The following is an 18,779-nucleotide window of genomic DNA, read 5'->3' as shown; positions in this document are numbered from 1 at the left end:
TATTGCCATCCCGTTTGCTGGAATGCAGGGCAATTCTGCACTTTCTGGTTTGTCTTCCTCGTAACCGGGGTGCAGGTGGGATGCTGGAGCAGGACGTGGGTTTTTCTGTCCCTTTGCATAGACAAAAAGCAGGCGAAGAGTGGCTTCAAAAAAAATGATTTCAGACGTCATGAAAATACATGTGCTGTTGGCTGGGAAGTAGAAAATTGTCAGAGCTCCTTCCTGGTGCAAAGAGCTCCACTCTGGAGGTTTTTCTGGGGAGCGATGAGCAGTGTCCGCGCTCCCCCAGGGATGCTGCCGGCTCCCATCCCCGGGGAGAGCGATGCTCTGCGGCTCCTTCGGCCGGGCACGGGGCACGTGCCAGCTCCTCAGGTGTTAAATGAAGCCTGGTCCGGCCCCATGTAGGACTTGCTCCTTTTTCACGGCGCTGTTCTTTGGGAGGGGGGACAGAAAACAGGCGCTGGCGTGGCACTGCAGCACCCGGGGACCTGCCGGGGAGCTCGTGCCCGCACTGAGAATGAATGCGTCCCACCCATTTGGGTAGGAATTGTGTGGTTTTGCTTGTCGCCACTTGATTGTGGGAGGAATGTATGTGTGCCCCGGTGCCAGGGCCTGGGTACGGGAGGGATCAAAAGGCACCTTCTGCCTTCTCGCAAGGGGAAACGTCCCCAGCGTCGCGTCCTGTGCCCTTAAACCGCAGCGGCTGCCCTTGAGCCGGGTGGATGGATGGAGGCTCCGGTGAAGCAGAGAGGACACGGAGCACTGATCCGCATCGCTAGTTGCTTCCCTTCATTTTCTCTGGTCCCGCTTTACCCACTGGTCCAGCCAGACTTGGCAGATGCCGGCACCTGGGGGGGTGCTTGGCTGCTGGGAGCGCGGAGGTGTCACGGCGTCAGGAGGGTCCGCAGGGCCTGTTGGCAGCCTGGGGGGACAGCGTGGCTCCTGCCGCTCTTCGAAAAGCAGCAAATCGAGAATATTCTCCTGCCCCGTGCTTCCTGCTCTCCCCTGGCTCTCCGCCTTCTGCCTTCAAACAGCTTCTATTATATGTAGAGCAAGCAAAAATGATGTGTTAAATACAGCCTGGGCTGAAGCTCTGAATCAAATCAATTCTTTTTTTGATTCCCTGAGCTTTTGAATTTTCAGCCCTGCCGAAGAATTGTTAGCACAAGAATAGGGCTGAAGGAGCAATCCTTTCGGCTCGCTATTGACTCAATTATTTTGCCTCTTGATTTTCTATGAAGCGGGCCGCGATGCCGCGCCGATATGCTGATTGCTAATGGCAGCGCATTGTTCGGCGCCGTCTCGAAAGGCACGGGGTGGAATGCCTTCTGCTCCCCACGCGCAACGGGCTGCATTTGGGACCTAGTTTTATTTTGATTGATGCAAAGTGCGGCGCACAGGGGGCTGAGCGGAGCGGGCTTCTCACCGGGAGGACCCTCGGCTGGGCTGCGGGCTGCGGGTGCAGCAAAGGGTTACGGTTCTCGCCGGCATCGGTGACCTTCCTCCGTCTGACCGACTCGCAGCCCCGCTCTTGGGATGTTCCCGGCGCGGATCGATAGGGCCAGCGCGGCACGAAGCGGAGGGGTTGCATTTACACAGTGTCATGACTATCAATATTGACAGGTCGGGTGTGTGTCCTTCGGGCCGGCGTGTGCTGACAGCGCCGCGTTATTAATGCCCCAGCAGCCGCCCATGCCCCGGGTGCTGCAGGGGGGGTGTCTCTGGCGGCTCCGGCCCCGTGCCCAGGCAGGGATGCTGAGCCCAGCCATGGGGGCTGCATCCCTCCAGGTGCTCACCTCCCTTTAGCATCTCGGCTGGGCCATCCTTCACATGGGTGCTGTGTCACCCAGGCCGGGGACGGGGATGTGGCTCGGGCTCCACCGCGGGCAGTTGGGAGCGTTTGGAGCCTGCAGCCCAGGTTCAGGCTCCCTCTTTCAAGATGAGAGAGCGGAATTCCCCACCCATCAAAAGGTGGTGAAAGAACGGTAAGAAGCGCTTTGGATCTTTGGATGAAAGGGTCTGAGGAGGAGCAAAATGCCACCTTGCTTTGAAGATGTAAAGCCCTATAGAAATCCTAAGCAGTTTTACTACTGGTTCAAATGCACGGCAGGCTTTAAAAAGGCGAAAGTATGGACTTTCTCGGGCTTATTATTCTTGCTGGTGTTTACGTTGCATCGCCCACAATGGCCAGGTGCTCTTTAGCAGCAGGAGGTGACACAGGCCGGCTATGACAGGGGGGACGCTGCGAGGTCAGCGCGGGACTTTGGGCTGGGGACGGGGCAGTAGTGTCCCAGCTGGGACAGGGACAGCCCGTGCCATGCTGCAGGGATGGGGGCAAGGGCAGCGATGGGGCCGGCCGTGCGATGGGGACCCCTGTGAGATGGGGCTGGGCTGTCCCCTGGCTCGGGGAGGGGGTGGGAAGCCAGCCTGCCACGCACGCTAAGTAATTTTCGTTCGAACTCGCTTGCTCCAAGGTGCGGTCATACAGACAGCGGGTTAAACGCACACAAGCAGAAAACTTCTGCTTTTGTGACAAGTGGCCTTGAAAAAGCGGAGGAGCGGGGGAGCCCGGGGAGGAGCATCCCTGGGGTGCAGCCGAGCGGGCTGTGGGGGGCTGAGCAAGGAATTAGAGCTGCTGGACCCCAGGCGAAGGAGAAGCCCCTGGTGCCAGCGGCTGCTGGGACCCCCGGGAAGCTGGGGATGGGAGCGGGCTCCGGAGCAGCCCGGCACCGTGGGGCTCTGCAGGGCCAGCGCGGCCTTTCTCTCGGCAACACCCTGGGTGCCAAACTGCCCGGGCACGGAAGAAAAACCCCAAATCAACATGATATGATGATTTCAATTGGGCCCATTTTCAAAGCTGTCAGGCGCTGTGAGTGAAGTGCGGTAACTGGGAAGGAAAGACGATTTTAATTCAGACTCTTTTTGGAAAGCAGGACCCGGTACGGGGCAGCTCCTGGTGCCCTCTCCCCAGCAGAACAGTGTTACCTCTGAGCGAAGGGGCTGGCGGGGGGTGTGTGTGTCTCCCTCCCTTTGCCCCTCCATCTTCTCAGTTTGCCGCAAGAACAGCTTTTCCCTCGCTGGTCCCCGTGCCGGGGCGGCTGGCATGGCTGATGGATGAGCTGGAGAAGAAAGAAGGCTCATTTTCTCTAATTTGCTAAACCACCCAGCAGAATTTTTAAAATTTCAGTCTAAGAAATAGCGGCAATGACCTCTCTCTTTGTTTTCCCATGGCAGGGCAGGCGGCAGCACCCTTCCCACCTTGCTTGGCCTCCTGAACCCCCGGCCAACGCCGCCTTGGTGTGGTGGCAGCCTGGAGCTGGGGATGAAGCTGTTGTTAGACGACTGAGGCAGTTGGTTTGTCATTACAGGGTTTCACCTCCCTCCCTGCCCGGGACATGGCCGGGATGGGATTTCCAGGACCACGTGTGCATCCCACGAAGCGCCGAGGAGGCAGCGAGGACCAGAGCCCTCCTTCGGCCGTGCTCCCCCCGCCAGGTTCATTCACTGCATTCTTGCCATGGGAGAGCCTGTCAGCGCTCGGTCACTGCGGTGCTTCAAATTAGTGGGAAATAAAAGACTGAACGCTGGTGGGATGCAAGGCCCCGAGGTGTCCTGAAGTGGTCATCGCCCCGCATCGGCCGGCGGTACCCAGCCAGGCACCCGTTGGTGCCACTCATTGTGCCCTTCCCTGCCTGGAAAACACCAAAGTGAGGGGTTTAACGCCATGGGCTGACGGCAGATGGGCTCCCCGGCCCCGGTTCCTACCACGCGGCTGAGCACAAGCTGCCGAAATCCTGGGGAAATTCCAGCCGCCGTTAATGTTTGGAGCCGCTGTAAGTGATGATGTCGTAATGGCTCCCGTCTCTCCGCGGCTGGCTCGAGCCGGGGGTCGTTCGGTTAATGCGCGTTTCAGTCTTCATTGCCTTTTTAACTAGGTTTTAATCAGTAATTATTAGCGAGCGGGAGCGGTGCAGAGGCTCCTCTCGCCCGCTCCCTGGGCAAGTGCCACTCAATATGTCACGGCAATTAGCACCCAGCCGCGGCGGCGGGGCAGGGGCTGGACACCGTCACCACCACTGCCACCATCGCCGTCACTGCCACCATCCCCGCGCCAGGGCCTCGGCTGGTCCCCGGGCTCCGCGGCTGCGGGGCCGTGCCGGCTGCTCCGGCAGAAGCCGAGGCAGCGGATGGGAAGGTGCCTGAGCACCCCCAGCCCCGTTGTGGTTTTAGTTATTCGTGTCAATAAATAAAGTCAAGCCGGGTGTGGGGTTTGGCGACCTGGGCTCGCTGCCACCCCGGGGTAAAAACGGCTTTGAGGACCGGGCCCTTGCGCTTGTAGCAAAAAAGAAACTTTAATTTCCTTTGTTCGCCCTGCAGACAAGAAATTACGGAGCAGCGGATGCGAGCGGCAGCCGCCAGCCCGGCCCATGGGAGCCCGCGCTGCTGCTAATTACAGCCGCTGCCATGGAGGTAAATAGCAGGGAAATCAGCCTTCGACTGATGCAGAAATGAAGTCAAGTATCGGTGCCCTTTGCAAATAGCTAATGAATTACAAGTATCTCTCTACACACGGGAGCTGCCATCGCCTTATGACCAACTGAAAACCGCGGCCAGGCACCCTCCAAATGTAGAGCCTGTTGTCATTGTTCATGTCCTACGATATTTAAAATAATTGCTTGCAGAATGGTAAAAAGGGGGGCTTTGGGGTGGGATTGTCAATATAATCAGGGTTGCAGCATTCGGTGCTCTCGGGCCGCACGCTGGGTGGCATCTGGGCTCGTGCCCACCGTGGGAGTCACTACCCTGCGGAACAAATGAGCTTCAAACCCCCTCTATTTTATTACTCTTTATTAATAATGAGGAGGGCCTCGTAAATAGCCATGAAAGGAAGTGCTTAAGCTCATAATTAATAAACGCTGGCTTGGTTTCTGCGGCCGAACTGCAGCCTGGAGATGCCTGATGGGGGTTCTGGAGCTCTGCCGGACAAGCGGAGGGTGCGCGTGTCTGCGCCGTGGGTCCATAAACCCGGGAAATCTCACCCCTGTCCCCGGGCGAGCCGGGACAGCCCCCGCTGCAAGTGGGTACCGCACCGCCATGCCCCCGTGGCGCAGGGTTGGGGGTGTCGTTGGTGGGGGGAGGGGGCACGGGATGGGGATGGGGTGCAGGGATGCGGGGTCTCGCCTGCCCCTGTGGGTACCGCACCATGGGCCCCCCGCCACCGCGTGGCTACACCACAAAACCCCAAAGAGCCCCGGCTGCCTCCTGAAACCCATCGTTACCGCTCAGTCATAAACGTTTATGACAGGAGGGAAAGGAAGTAAATCACATTTATATCCCTTGTTTTCTTTATCGGGGCACTAATTTGACAGCGAAGGGAAATTTTTGCTTATTTTACAACTCTGATTTTGGCTGCAATTTGATTTCAGTAGCTGGGAGGCGAACACAAAATCTTATTTTTATTCCAGAGTCGGTATAAAAATTTACATTTTGACAGAGACCCCCACTAACATTTTAGTGCAGATATAGCGGGCCTCCGGGCTTTCCACAAAACACATAACCCAACATATAATACACTCATAATTCACTAATGTTTGCTGAATGACAGGGTTAAGTGGCTGCTATTCCCGGCCTCCCACCACACTAATGTACTCCAGACCTGCACTCCTTTTCTTCTGGATTGCAGTCAAATCGTTTCCTGCAGCCCTCGCAGTGGCAGCTCCTTCCACCCCGAATAAACACTACTTCCGAAATTATTTTCATTTGTTTTTCTAATCTAATTTTTCCCCTCGGTGCTCCACTAATCATCAATCCCATTAAGGGCTTGATGTGTTGACTGCTTTCCAGAGAGGAGCCCGTCCCGCGTCCCGCCACGCGTTGACCTTCACCGGCGCGATCCCGGCTGAGCCCCGGCGCTGCTGCCCCCCTCCACCCCGGGACCCCTCGGCGGGGACGGACCCGGGGGCGATGCCCGAGGTGGGGGCTGCTGGGGTGGAGAGGTTTGTGGGTGCTGGTGGGGCTGGACCATCCCAGCCCAAACCCGCATCCCAACCTCCTGGTCATGCCCCCGGCCTGCGGGAACTTGTGCTGTCCCGGCTGAAATAACCTGAATATTTAAGACATAAAGGAGGAGGATCGGGGCGGGGGGAAGCTGGCTCCGCTCCACTTCCAAGTGCCAAAGTCAAACATCCCCTGGTGAAATATCCGAGCTGCGAAGAGGGGGCGAAGCCAGACAATGCGTGTTGCTCCTAATGAGAAAAATAAATGGCGTGCGCGTGGGGCTGAGGGATTCATCTGACCGGATTGGGAACACATGGCCGCCCGCCGCCCTTCCGGCAACGGGACTGGGAATGGGACAGCCCTCGCATCCCGGCTCGGCTGCCTTTTGTTATGGGGCCAGGAGCTTGGACTGGGACAGGGAGGTTGGGGCTGGTTTTCCTTCTCTCTCTCCCCCAGAGCTGCTCTGGAAGGCACGTGGATGGGTTTGATGCACTTTATGGGAAATTTGATGGTTTTTTCCCCTATGAAGACAGGCTGCTCCATATCCCCTGCCAGCCACTCCCTCCCCTCCGAGGCAAGGGAAGCCGGTCCCCAAAGAGGGAGCAAGGAGAAAGCAGGTAAGATTCCCCCCCCGCCTCAAGTAACTCGGTAAAACACATTGAGATTGATAAATAAGATACACTGACAGACGCCTGGATAGAAAATACTGGATAAAAATACTTCTAAGCCACAGAGTAAAGCCCTTCCTTTCCGTCAGGGCTTCCAGAGCACCAGGTTAGGAATGTTGGGTTGAGTGAAAGCCATTAAGAATGGTGGCACTCACCACAGATGTCCTTTACCTGAGGTTGCGTGTGCCGGGCGTACGCCGACGCGATGTGTCTGCGGGGGCGGGCAGAGCTGCCAGGTCCCCCTCACTCAGCCTTTCCCCAGGGAAGGAGACGGTCCCCGGGGCAGGGACGCGACATCAGGGAGGTGCCGGGTGGTGCACGGCAGGAGGGACGAGACTGGGAGCCCTGCGCAGGGGCATGGGGACAGGGATGTGCTGGTCCAGCCGCCCCCCCCCCCCGCAACGGGAGCAGGAGGGGTGATGGGGTGCCTCCTTCCTGGCCTCCCTCCCAGGAATAAACATTTCACACACACACACCCCCCCACAAATGAAAGGGACTCCACGGATCTGTTCAAAACAGTTTATTGTATTTTTTCGTCAGACAAACACATTGATTTCTGGACCACAGTAGAGGATGGAAACCTTTCACAAACTTATTTATTTGAAAATACAAATATAAAATTATACTTTCCACATCTGTGATGTGAGAGACCCCCATCCACATAGTATTTTACAACAGGGCTTTAGAAAGCCATACACAGAGACCTGAAAGATGCTTGATATATATAGATACATATATATATGTATATATATAAAAAAAAAGTCACTACCAAAGTTCTCATCAGTTCATACTAAAGTATAAAAGGAAGGGCTAGGCCTGCCACTGTGCCATAGTTTATTTAGGTACATTTATGACCACCTGAAATGCTTAGACTTGCATCCTAGTACTGATGGAGTTCAGACCTTGTACAACAGAGAATGACGGGGATTTGCTACCTACGACGGTCGACGCGACACAGGAGCCCGCGTGTGGCGTTACGAGTATGTACAGAGCCGGGCGCAGGGGCCGGTCCTGCTTCCCCCCGGCTGCCGGGGCTGCACCCTGCTCGGACACGGAGCTCTCTCCAGACAACACACTCGGACTGGTTGGGAACCGAGAACCGATCACGAGGATTGACTTTCTCAAACTACTTTTTTTTTTTTTTCTTTTCTTTTTTTTTTTCCTTTTTTTTTTTTGGTAATTTTTATTACAGTATTAAAGTATTGCTTAGCTTACAGAATCTCCTCACGTAGTGTTCGCACGCGGCAATGGGTTTGACTGGGATTCTGTACGTATGAAACTCTACAGTGTCTGTGCGCAGACCGGGATCTGCCGGTGTGTCTTCGATGCATCCTGTCTCTTCACCTTACGCTAAACTTCAGTTTTCTGTTTGAACTAGTTCGCTTAAAAAAACCAAACCAAACCACTAAAAAAAAGAATTCAAAAAATTCCACCCAAGAGACATTTCCATAGCATAAAAGACAGCTATGAGTTAGTGTTGGTTTTGTTTGTTTTTTTTTGTTTGTTTGTTTGTTTTGTAAACAGTTTCATATGCAATATCATACATAACCATGGCTGGCCTTCAGTAAAAATGTAGTAAACTATATTGCTTTATTATTGATTATGTTGCATTGAGTGAATGGCAGAAACGAAACAGGAAGGTAACGGTGGCTGGAGTCGCTAGCCCTCATTCACACTACAGATGAAAACAGCATCCTAGGCTTCCGAGCAGGGAAGAAAAGAAATCCGAACACCTTTCAGGTCGTTATTACCAACAATTACCCAATGGTTTAACTAGCCTAGCAAGATGTGTAACATTCACCAGCGGTACGCTGCTGTACAATGGAAAAACAAAAAAAACAATAAGAAACTTACAGCAAAGAGAGCCATGCTACCTTAAAGTCCAAGCTACAAATTCAACTTAAAATGAACGTTTATGAAGGAAAAAAAAAAAAAAAAAAAAAAAAGGACAGATCAGGCTTCATTTTAATCAAGCCGATCACAAAGGACTGTTTTGGTTTTTAGGGGGGGAGGGTACCCGAGCTCTTGTGGCTGGCTCCGACGCCTCTCCAAACGTCCCGGCGCGTGGGACACGGCCCGGCCCTCCCGCGGTGCCACGGGAGGAACCCGCCGGCCCCGAGGAGCAGCTTTGGGTGCCCATTTCGCACAACTGGATCGAAATCTCGCTCTTTTTGGTCACTCCGGGGGCGGGGAGCAGGCCCGTATGAGATATTTGGAAAGAAAAGGGCAATACGCCTCGGAAGGATCCTTCCCTCGCTGTGCTTGACTAAAACAAAGGTGGAGCTGAACCTTTGTGCTGAAAAATTTACAATAAAACCCCCAAACAAACGAACAAAGGGAAAAAAGAAGAACCCTTCGAAATGGATTTCTAGATGAGTGGGGGACTAACGTGAACCATAGTCTAGGTAGCCACATCAAAACATATCGGATTCCACGACATTTGTGCTATGGGCCACTGGGACTTCTCAAAAGGTATATAAACATCTAAAACATATTCACACAGATTAGCAATTTCTTCTGAGCATTCTTAAAAAAATATTTTTTTTTTTCTCTTAGTAAAATCGTTTTAATATACCGTGCCTCCCTCTTTTAAAAAATAAATTAAAAAAATCCAGTTTTGCATATCTAGCATTAGCATTTAAGGTAGTATGGCACATCCCCTTTCCAAAGTCAAGGGTGGGGATCTAGAAATGCCTTAGGAGTTTGCCAGCATTTTTAACATTGTGAGACCTTTGGTTAGTTGAAACCGCATCAGATCAGCAAAAGAAAAAAAAAAAAACAACAAAAAAGAAAAAAAAAACAACAAAGAAAAGAGGAAAGAAGGAAAAAAAAAAAAAGGAAAACCTTCCCAAAAATTATTAGCATTTTTTTTTTCTTAAATAAGAGAAAGTTCTATCCTTACTGGTCCTAAATCTGAATAACTACATCTAAATTTTTAACCTTAATTACGATACACCTACCAATATGTACTAGAAGAGGAAGAGAGAAAGAGGGGGGGAAAAATTCACTACACTAGCATCAGGACAGCACTCTTACAAGATAGCCATTTTATACACTATTAACATACAACAATGATCAACAAAGAATATTCTATGAGGTGACAGGGAATGGAGAGGAAAACCAACTGGTAGTACAGTACATCATCAACATTGACAAAATAGCAATAAAAAATTCCCTGACGGTACATTGAATTTCAGGGAATTTGCTTTGTTGTGTGTGGTTTTTTTTTTTTTTTTTTCCGTTTTTATTTTTTAAAGAATTGTTTTATTTCTTTTATTACTCGATCAAGTCTCAATATTTAAAAAGCGTCCAGCATTTTGCTTAAACCTGGTTGTTCTGAAATAAGAAAAAAACCTAAAACATTACATAAAAAGCATGATCCTTTTTTAAAAACAAGAAAAACAAGGTTTTCTCCTTTCGGTTAGCAGTATGGTGCCTTGTTTTTGTTAAAGATGCCTTGCTCTACCTTGTCTATTGAATGTCTACATTAGTCTACTCGTTAGTAAAATTTACAAAAATAGGAGTGCAGCAGCTCTTTTTAACAAATGTCGCATTCAGTGTCTTATACTGGCTGTACCTAAAGTACCAAATTTATAAACGTAACAATTTAAAAAAATATTAATAAAACTTGTCAATATTACGTTAAAAAAAGAAGAAATATATCCACACTACAGTATGTTCTTAATGCCACCTACCATGTTGTACGTCTAGTTTGCTGTTGCAGGCCTATTTACCAATATTAAAAAAATTAAATTAAAAAATATCCTTCATAAGTTTCCTCCCCCAACAGAGGACCATATATATAACAGCCAAATATTAAACATGTGCAAATAGGAAACTGTCAGTTTTTCCCCTACCAGTCACAGTGCAATGATGTTTTATACTTTATTTTTTTTTTTTTTAAATTCTGTTTACAACTACAATAAATTAAAATCTTCCGTTGCTTCTAGGGTGAAACTTGTAGCACTGAGGTATTCCCAAAAAAAAAAAAAAAAAAAAAAAAAAAAGAAAAAAAAAAGAATAAAGAAACCAAAAACCGAAGTTGCTTTCCTAATTTGTAAATACAGGAAATAATGGATTAACAAAAAGGTAACGACGCGAGCTGTAGAGCCGCTCTGCCCGCAGCGGTGGGTGCGGAGGGGGGACCTGGCCCCGGAGCAGCTGAAATGACTGGACAGCAAGTTGATCTAGTTTAAAACAACTTAAAAAAAAAAAAACCAACCCAAACCATAAAGGTGTGCTTTGAACCATAAATGCATTAAATAGGAAAAGAAAAAAAAAAAAAAAAAAAAAAATCGTAGCTTCTTTTTCAGTCTTGGGAAAAGCAGGTTTTAAATTAAAAAAAATAAAAATAAAAAAATAAAAATAAAAAATACCACGAGACTGTTCCTTTGTAAGCTGTGCACGTCTGAGAGCGCAGATGCTGGTATGACGCTGGGAGAGCTGGAAGGGCCACCAGGGCTACGGAGCGAGCGGAACAGCGTGTGCATCACCCAACTCCCGCGGGCCAGCTCCGGCAGTCCGTCAAAAAAGTCTACAACTTCCTCTTTTTTTTTTTTTTCTTCCGTTTTTTTTTCATAGAGAAACTGCCTTAGGCTGACTCCATCACAAAAATAGGTTTGTATTTCTCTTTCTTAATAGTTTATATGTAGTTAATGGAATTGTATTTACAGTATTTTTCTTTTTTTTTTTTTTTTTTCAGAATTCACAATTTCAAAAAACCTTATATCACCTCTTTCAACAAAAAAAAAGCACTTATAGAAAAAGGACGCACAAAAAGTTTGTCGTCCTTGCCTTATTGCCGAAAATAGAGAGAATTAGGTTAACGAAGACGCCACAAACGAAAAGAAGGGCCAGAGAACCTGCTGCTCACCCGCGCTCCCCCCCACCCCCCCCACCCCCTGCGCCCTGCAAGGCCACCCCGAAACCGTGCCCGCCGCCGGCTCCGCTCCCCCTGCCAGCCCCGGCGGCCGCAGGGCCGGCACCAGCGGCTGAGCCTCCTGTCACCATCTCAGCATCCTTTAAGCAACAACGACTACGTAAAACAGAAGGGAGAAGGAGGAAGGAGGCGGGGGGCGAGGGGTGGGGGGGGGGAGAAAAAACCGAAAGAAACTCCTTAATATAACAGTTACGCTATGGTTAGGCTCTTGCTAGATACACAAAGAATTAGAACTACGTGGCTACGAGACTATGTCAAAACGCTACGAAAAAATGTGGTTTGGAGAGGTTTAAAAAGAGAAAGGCGGGGGGGAAAACCCATCAAGAAAATAAAACGAACAAGAAATGGATTTTATATACATACTTTTAAAAGCTGTTGTTTTTATAGTACAGCAGATTCATGAGATGATGAGAGAGATTTTAAACAACCTAAGTCCGTCGAGTGCCACCTCCCGTTTGCCTGCGTTATCGGTGATGATGTCGTGCTCAAAGTCTGACGAGATCACCCAAAGGTGGGCCCGCTCAGAAACTTCGCCCCGTCTTGCCCGGACATCCAGAGAGACTCTGCGGGGAGAAGGGACGGGGGACAGGGAGGAGAGAGCGAGTTAAGAGGATTTAGTTAAGGAATTGGGATTTTTAACAAAAAAAACCAAACCAAACAAACACCAAGTGTTTGCAAACGCAGCACGCTCTGATCCGCACAAGGCTTCGGTAAAATGAGTTTTTTCTAACGGCACGGCTAAAGGACTTGAAAGGCAACAAGTTCTACACGGGCACGCTGCAGCGGTGGTGATTTATTTTATACCGCAGGCTCCAGCTTCTAACGCTCTGCTCCTGCCGGTGCTTAACGTTGAGATGGAAACAAATATTGTGGGGCTGTTTCTGCGGCGGCCGCTCGCAGGGCTGGCTGCGGCGAGGAAGGCACGTGTTTTTGGGGGTGACCTCCAAAACCCGTCCCCAACCAAACGGCCACGCCCGGAACCACCAGTGCCACCGGTGCCACCAGCAGCTGTGCGGGATGGGCCGGTCCCTGCCCCGGGGACCTGCGGCTCCTCCTGCCCTGGGGAACGGGGGCCGGCGAGGGACCGGGCAACTCAGGATGCGCCGCCGCAATGGAAATTTCAAACTCAGTGGTCCTTGAGGAATTAATAATAAGGCTCATTTCCCCTTCTCAAAATCTATTTTAATTAGTAATGAGCAACATTAAAAGCACTTTCTGTTTTTAAGTCATTAACGGTTTGAGTCTTAATACTGGCCAGTAAATGATGGTTACAGTTTGATGTGTTGTGGTAAGTGTGAAATGATTACAATACATTAATCTGATGAACGCTGCCTTTACTGCAGCGTTATTAGCGTGAACGATGATGTTCTGCCGAGGTCTCAGCCGGCCTCGGGTACCACCTCCTTATTACCCAGCCTGACGGCCCGGAGAACGTGAAGGATGCTGACAAATTGATCCGGGAACGTACACGGATATGTGCAAATAATAACTGGGATTAAAGCAAGAGTGCTTACGCCACTTTTTTTCTTTCCAATAAAAAATACTACTCGGTGGAGCAAATCAATTGATGGAGCAATTTCAGGTAATCTTGGGTGTATGTGGGTAGATGAAGAGTAAATAGAAAACCCCTTTATCCACTAGTATTTAGGTATAAACCTGTTTTTATACAATTTAAAGCCTCCCAATGTTTTCCACAGCTCCTAGCCCCCTGCCTAACTGTAATTCTAATTTCATACACCGATTTTGAACGTAAAAGATGTGACATTGATCAGGCAGTGCCGGGCAAAAGGCAGAGGAATAAACTCTGTCACATCCATTACATTTTCTGTATGGACTAAGAGCTCTAGAGGTAAATCTGTGCCGTTTAATGGGGGGTAACTTCTGTTTTTCATTGACTGAATTTTCTAATCTACTCTGTTCTCGGTGTAGGAATATTTGTTTGCAAAGATGAATATGCCAAAGGCCAAAAAAATAATAAAAAAAATAATTTAAACATTTAATTAACTTGAGCTTAGTTCAAAGGGTAGGAAACTGGCAGCGATCCAAGGATGCATTACTCAGGTAATGTCTTTAATTTAATTTGCTTAGGTTTAATTTTTTTTTAATCTTGATAATTGCTCTATGGTTACTAGTTACAATGTTATCTTTTAGCTGTAATATTTGGTATAGCACTTAATTAAGAGTGATGGTTTCTCCGTAAGAAAGCAGCGGGGCTCGTCTATTTTCAGACCGGTGCATTGGTAGCGGATCCATAATCCCCATCGGGACGCTCTCAGCTGCCACTTGGTCCTTTCCCCACAGGTTTCTGGGATCGCTGGTTTTTCTGCGGGGTTTTTAACTCTCCAAATTATTGCACTAAGCGTCGTGAATACGAAAAAGGAGGTTTAGCTCCCGATCTGTCTTCCAGTTTCCAACCCGTGAGATTGATTCAAATAACATAAATCACAGAAAGGAATGATTAAAGGCCAAGGAAAGACGAAATGAAGATAAAAAATTGTTCACTTAAAGTAAATACAGGGGAGATGGTAGTTTAGCACAAAGTACAAATGGTATATACTGTAATACCTCCAAGTGAGATGGCAACCAACCATGTGTAACGTTTCAATGGTATCCATTTGTAAAAGCCGTTGCAATCAAAGGTCCCTAAAATTGTACAATTGTTAAGTTCATCAGTGCTCTATACATGGGAACAGATGATTATTAATTTTGGCAAGAAATTATCAAAGGACTTGAAAGACTGTGTTGCCAGCATGAATAGGTATTTCCGAGAGCTGTTCTGGTCACCAGTGACCCGGGTGCGCTGGACCCTGCCGTTACCTTTCCAAGACCGTAATCTTCTCATTCCCCCAGCTGCAAAAATAAGCTTGGGGTTTTCCCTTCTTTATTTTTAAACCAGGGTTAGTAAATGGAGAGTGTTAAGTAAATATATATGTAAAAAAAAAAAAGCTACGGGGTTCTTTGCAGTTATTGGGGGAAAATAAGAGGCTGCCAATCTGCAAGTCAAATACAAATCGTCCTTTGGAGAAGCGTTAGTGCAGACAAATCTGGATCCCCAGGCTCGTACCTCGGACACAATTACTTGAAAAAATCAGGTTGTCGCCGAGGCCAAAGTGCCCAAGTTTTCAAGAACAAACAGGTCTTTTTCTTCAGGTGAAAAATGGAAAATAAGAGGTGTTGTAAGTGGTGAGAGATGGCAGTTTAAATTGATGTAGCTCTTAGCAGAGCAATAATATTCCGTGTTTGGTACTAGAATTGATCCAAAGGGATTGTCAAGTCCCTGGCGTGACCACGGGAGGGGCAGGACCGGGACGGGAGTTGAGCACAAGGGCACAAACGGAGGTAGCGGGGCTTTTTTTGTCTTTTTGGGGACTGGTTGTTTATGCAATTAAAATAACAGAATTTCAGGAACGTTGTCTGCACTACGCTCCCGCTCCCCCCACCCATCCCATTCGGTCAGAGAGTGAAATTCTCCGCTCGGTTTGCGGGGTCTTGGGGGAGCCCTCTGTACTTCGCCACCTTTATCGTACGAGAGGGAAAAAATAACCAATCTCATCGTTTTACTACAAAAAGGGAAACGACTTCGGTCGCAGTTTTTCTGCTTGGGAGAGTGACAGCCACCAACGAGGCCCAACCACATTCATGCTAACACACACAGGTAAAACAGCGCGATCGGAAAACCAGCATGCAGCTTTGTTAAGCAAATCTCCATCGCCCATCATTAGTGAGACTGCAGACCCGCGCCGCGTTAAAGAGGCACTTTTCCAATGACTTGACAACGGACCGGAAGCGTCTTACTGGTAACCTGCAGATTTTAAGGACTTTTAGCGATGCTGTGACCAGCTGGAAGTCACCCAGGAGGTCAGCAAATGCCAGCGTCCACCCCGGTTCGCAGGGATGCTGCAGTTGGAGGGATGGGCGGTGGGGAGTGGGACAGCCCCATGGTGGGATGGCTGTGGGCAGCCCTGGGGTCCCAATGATTGAATTAATGAGCTGCTTTTTGCTCATTTCATAGAATCACAGAATGTGTTGGGTTGGAAGGGACCCTTAAAGGCCATCTAGTCCAACCCCCCTGCAGCCAGCAGGGACATCTTCAACTAGATCAGGTTGCTCAGAACCTCATCCAGCCTGGCCCTGAATGTCTCCAGCCATGGGGCCTCCACCACCTCACCTCCACCATTTAGGTGGAAGCAGGGACTGGTGCGTTGTCTGCAAATGGGCGCATCAGCCGGGATGGGCGGTTGGGCTAATAAAAAGCCCGTATAGATGAGCAGAAACTTTAAAGCCCATAATTATTAAATATTTCCTTTTGGAAATTGTCGAGTCTGGAGGGCAGAAGGCGTCAGATGAGCACTCCTGGCTGAGTTGGGAACTGGAGCGGCGCAGCCCATTGGCAGCTCCAGCGGGTCGGGCACAGCTCTAGCAGGCTACGGCAGCAAGGCGCCACGCTCGCCGTCAGGTCACAATTAACAAAAAAAACCCAACGCAACCCCCCTCCCAATCATCATTAAACAACGAAACACCCCCGCCACCCTGGACCGAGACGCCGGGGCGGCAGCTCTGGTCGGTACTTACGGCGATGCCGTGGCCGAAGCCGGAGCCCGGCTGCGGGCTGGCGGCGCTTATGTAGTTACCCACGCCGGAGTCCTGGCTGGCCGTGCCGTAGAGGTCCGCGACGGGCCCTGGGCTGTTGGCCCCGGGGAAGCCTCCGGGTCGGGCTGGGTTGGAGCCTGCCGGGGAAGCGGGTGCGCCAAAATTCGGTTGAGCACTGTAGCTATTCAAGACTGGTGTGCAGAGAATAAAGCTGGGTATGAGGCCAGACGCCGGGCATGCACCGTTATTACAAAGCCAAACACCAGAATAAACAGCCTAGGCCCAACTTCTAACACTTAACCAAGGCCATGCGATAGGAGAGCAAGTACTGGATAAGAGTCAGCCCGTACTACTACGAAGCTTAGAGCTCCAAAAATATATATATGGATATATATAAAAAAAAAAGAACAATCATTCAACACACTACTGCAACCAGAGACTGGAGGTGCTCATTTTCACCAAATTATCACAAAATATAATAGATATTTTTCAACATCTGACTTGATGCTCATGCAGTAGTAACAAGTTCTCTAGGTCTGGGCACGCCGAGACAGCATTCACATCCCATGCAAACTACAAAGGAACTAGTTTGAGACTACACATTGTGGTAATATTGATATTAAAATGTTGACAGCAAATAACTTCAATCGCGTCTAGGAAAATCGTTTTTGGATCCATTCGATACTTTTGAAAAAAAACAAACCCGCCCTTTTAAATCAGTAAGCTGTAGAAATAGTTCAATAGTAGATTTTTAAATTTTCTTTAAATGGTATGGAATGGAACAGTTTGGATTTTTTTTTTTTTTAATATGACCAAGGAGAGTGTTGTTTTATTTAATTTTTTTCCTTTTGATTTGGAGAGCGAAGACCTACCTTCGTCTCCAAAACCATGCTTGGGACATCAACCAAAATTAAACAAATAAATAAAGATCAAAAGCAAAAAAGAATTCCAGAGGGTGTATGACAACTCACCTCCTAATGTGGAAGTAAAAGAAAATTTTATTTTTTTCCTCCCTTTATTTTTTTTTTTGAGACAGAAAAACAATGTAAATAAGAATGATACTAAAGAATAAATTTAGATATTAAAGCATGTTAGATGATCAGGCTTCTGGCATTTCTCACATTTGCTCTTGGATGTAGAATTTATGAGTAAAAAGTTTCAATGCAAAAGAAAAGTTAGCGGACTAGGAGGAGCTGGATGGAAATGGCTTGCGGGAAGCTGGAGCTACACCTGAGCGGAACTCGCGGGGTCCTTGGGGAGCACGCGGGGACCCTCCTGCCCGCACCCACTACTGCCTCACCGCAGCCTCACCGCATCCGCGCCGCGGGCAGCTACCGGCAGCGCCGAGACACTCGCTGCAAACGGCTAACGGCCGATCTCCCGGTCACCAGGGCCGACCTCCCGGTCACCAGGGCTGTGCACGCTGCTGCACACGCGCCTGGGGAGGGGACAAGTCCAGCAGCGGTGACAAACACCGCAGCCGCCCCGGGCGCCTCAGCTGCAGGTATTGGTACCACCAGGCACCCGGCCCACGGCAGAGCCCATCACCTCCGCGTTCGAGGCTGCGCCAAGATTTCTTCAGCCTTTTCCTCTGGCTGCGACTTCCCGCGTATCTTCATTAAGCACTAAAAAGGGTTTATAAAGTTTGACAGCCTGCAGTAACCCTCGGCCGCTAGCCACAGGTCAGAGCCGTGCTGACCCACCGCAGGGATGGAGACCAGCCCTGGAGAAAGCCCTGCTCGCTCGCCGCGGGCAGCCCCAGGGAAGGCTTTGGCAGCACCTTATGTGGGCTGCGCTGGGCTCAGCCTGGGCTTGCTGCTGGGCTACCACCTCTCCTGCCCTGGCCCCTTCCCCCTGCACCGAGAGGTGTGTCCCCCCTCCATTTTTCAAATGAATGAATGAACCGGTCAAAAAAAAAGTCAACCCGGTAGCCGTCGGCTCTGCAATGACAGGAAAGTAAATTTTACAAAATAAACTATTTAATGCGGCTCTGAACGGGTAGCAGGGGAAAGTAAGTAGGACATCTAAGCTAGCAAGTTAAAAGAAATAAGGCATGAGAGAGTAAACAGATTTTGGAATTCACTGGCAAACAAAGCGCCTTTTTTATTATTAAAGATTAAATGTCAAGATAACATTTGGCCTTCTCACTCATGAAGAAAAATATCCAGCTGAGATGTTCAAAAGCCCTTTATTACTATAAGCTAGCACTTTTTTTCCCTTTTCTTCCTTCTGGTTCAATAAAGCGGATGCGAGTTTTACTGCCAAGTCTCACACAGAAAACCCAGTTGGCCGCTCGGAGCAAAGGCAGGAGCGCGGCAGAGGGACAGGGCAAGGCAAGGGGGGATCCTGCTACTAAAATACTCCTGCACCCCACGGCGGCGGGGCCAGGGAGCCCGTCGTGCCCCACAGCCTTGGGGCCAGGAGCAGGGAAGAGCCTCAGCCCCAGGCAACTGCCCGTGCGATGCCCGGAGCCACCTGCTGCCGTGGCCATCACGGGGAGGAGCAGCGCGCACTGCGCGCTGACAGGCTGTGGCCATGCCGTGGCTACCAGGACAGACACACAGACAGACATCCACCCCGCGGGA

The 18,779-nt window shown here is 49.5% G+C and overlaps 1 protein-coding gene and 1 long non-coding RNA gene across 15 annotated transcripts in view; one reads left to right on the top strand and one right to left on the bottom strand.

Annotated features, from left to right (window-relative positions):
* LOC128912982 (uncharacterized) overlaps positions 1-5,075 on the top strand; it is a 39,237-nt gene extending 34,162 nt beyond the window's left edge. For all 4 annotated transcript variants that reach the window (XR_008467805.1, XR_008467806.1, XR_008467807.1 and 1 more), the window contains one exon: positions 3,369-5,075. This is a non-coding gene — a long non-coding RNA (uncharacterized LOC128912982). The remainder of the gene's footprint in view (positions 1-3,368) is intronic.
* Positions 5,076-7,828: 2,753 nt separating this feature from the next.
* The window catches only part of MSI2 (musashi RNA binding protein 2), a 255,745-nt gene continuing 244,794 nt past the window's right edge, over positions 7,829-18,779 (bottom strand). For 5 of the 11 annotated variants that reach the window (XR_008467594.1, XM_054207881.1, XM_054207883.1 and 2 more), the window contains 3 exons: positions 16,177-16,331; positions 14,170-14,247; positions 7,829-12,167 (listed from right to left, as the gene is read on the bottom strand). Coding sequence is in view for 10 of the 11 variants with exons in the window: in XM_054207881.1 (XP_054063856.1) it covers positions 14,206-14,247; positions 16,177-16,331 (197 nt within the window). In the remaining variant the exon portion in view is untranslated. Of the gene's footprint in view, positions 12,168-14,169; positions 14,248-16,176; positions 16,386-18,779 lie in introns of all 11 variants that reach the window. The other 6 variants (XM_054207877.1, XM_054207879.1, XM_054207880.1 and 3 more) reach the window with 3 other exon arrangements.

The sequence above is a fragment of the Rissa tridactyla genome, chromosome 7, assembly GCF_028500815.1.
Source record: "Rissa tridactyla isolate bRisTri1 chromosome 7, bRisTri1.patW.cur.20221130, whole genome shotgun sequence".
Lineage (NCBI taxonomy): Eukaryota > Metazoa > Chordata > Aves > Charadriiformes > Laridae > Rissa > Rissa tridactyla.
The sequence above is the reverse complement of the archived record's forward strand: the minus strand, read 5'-3'. Positions and strand labels throughout refer to the sequence as shown.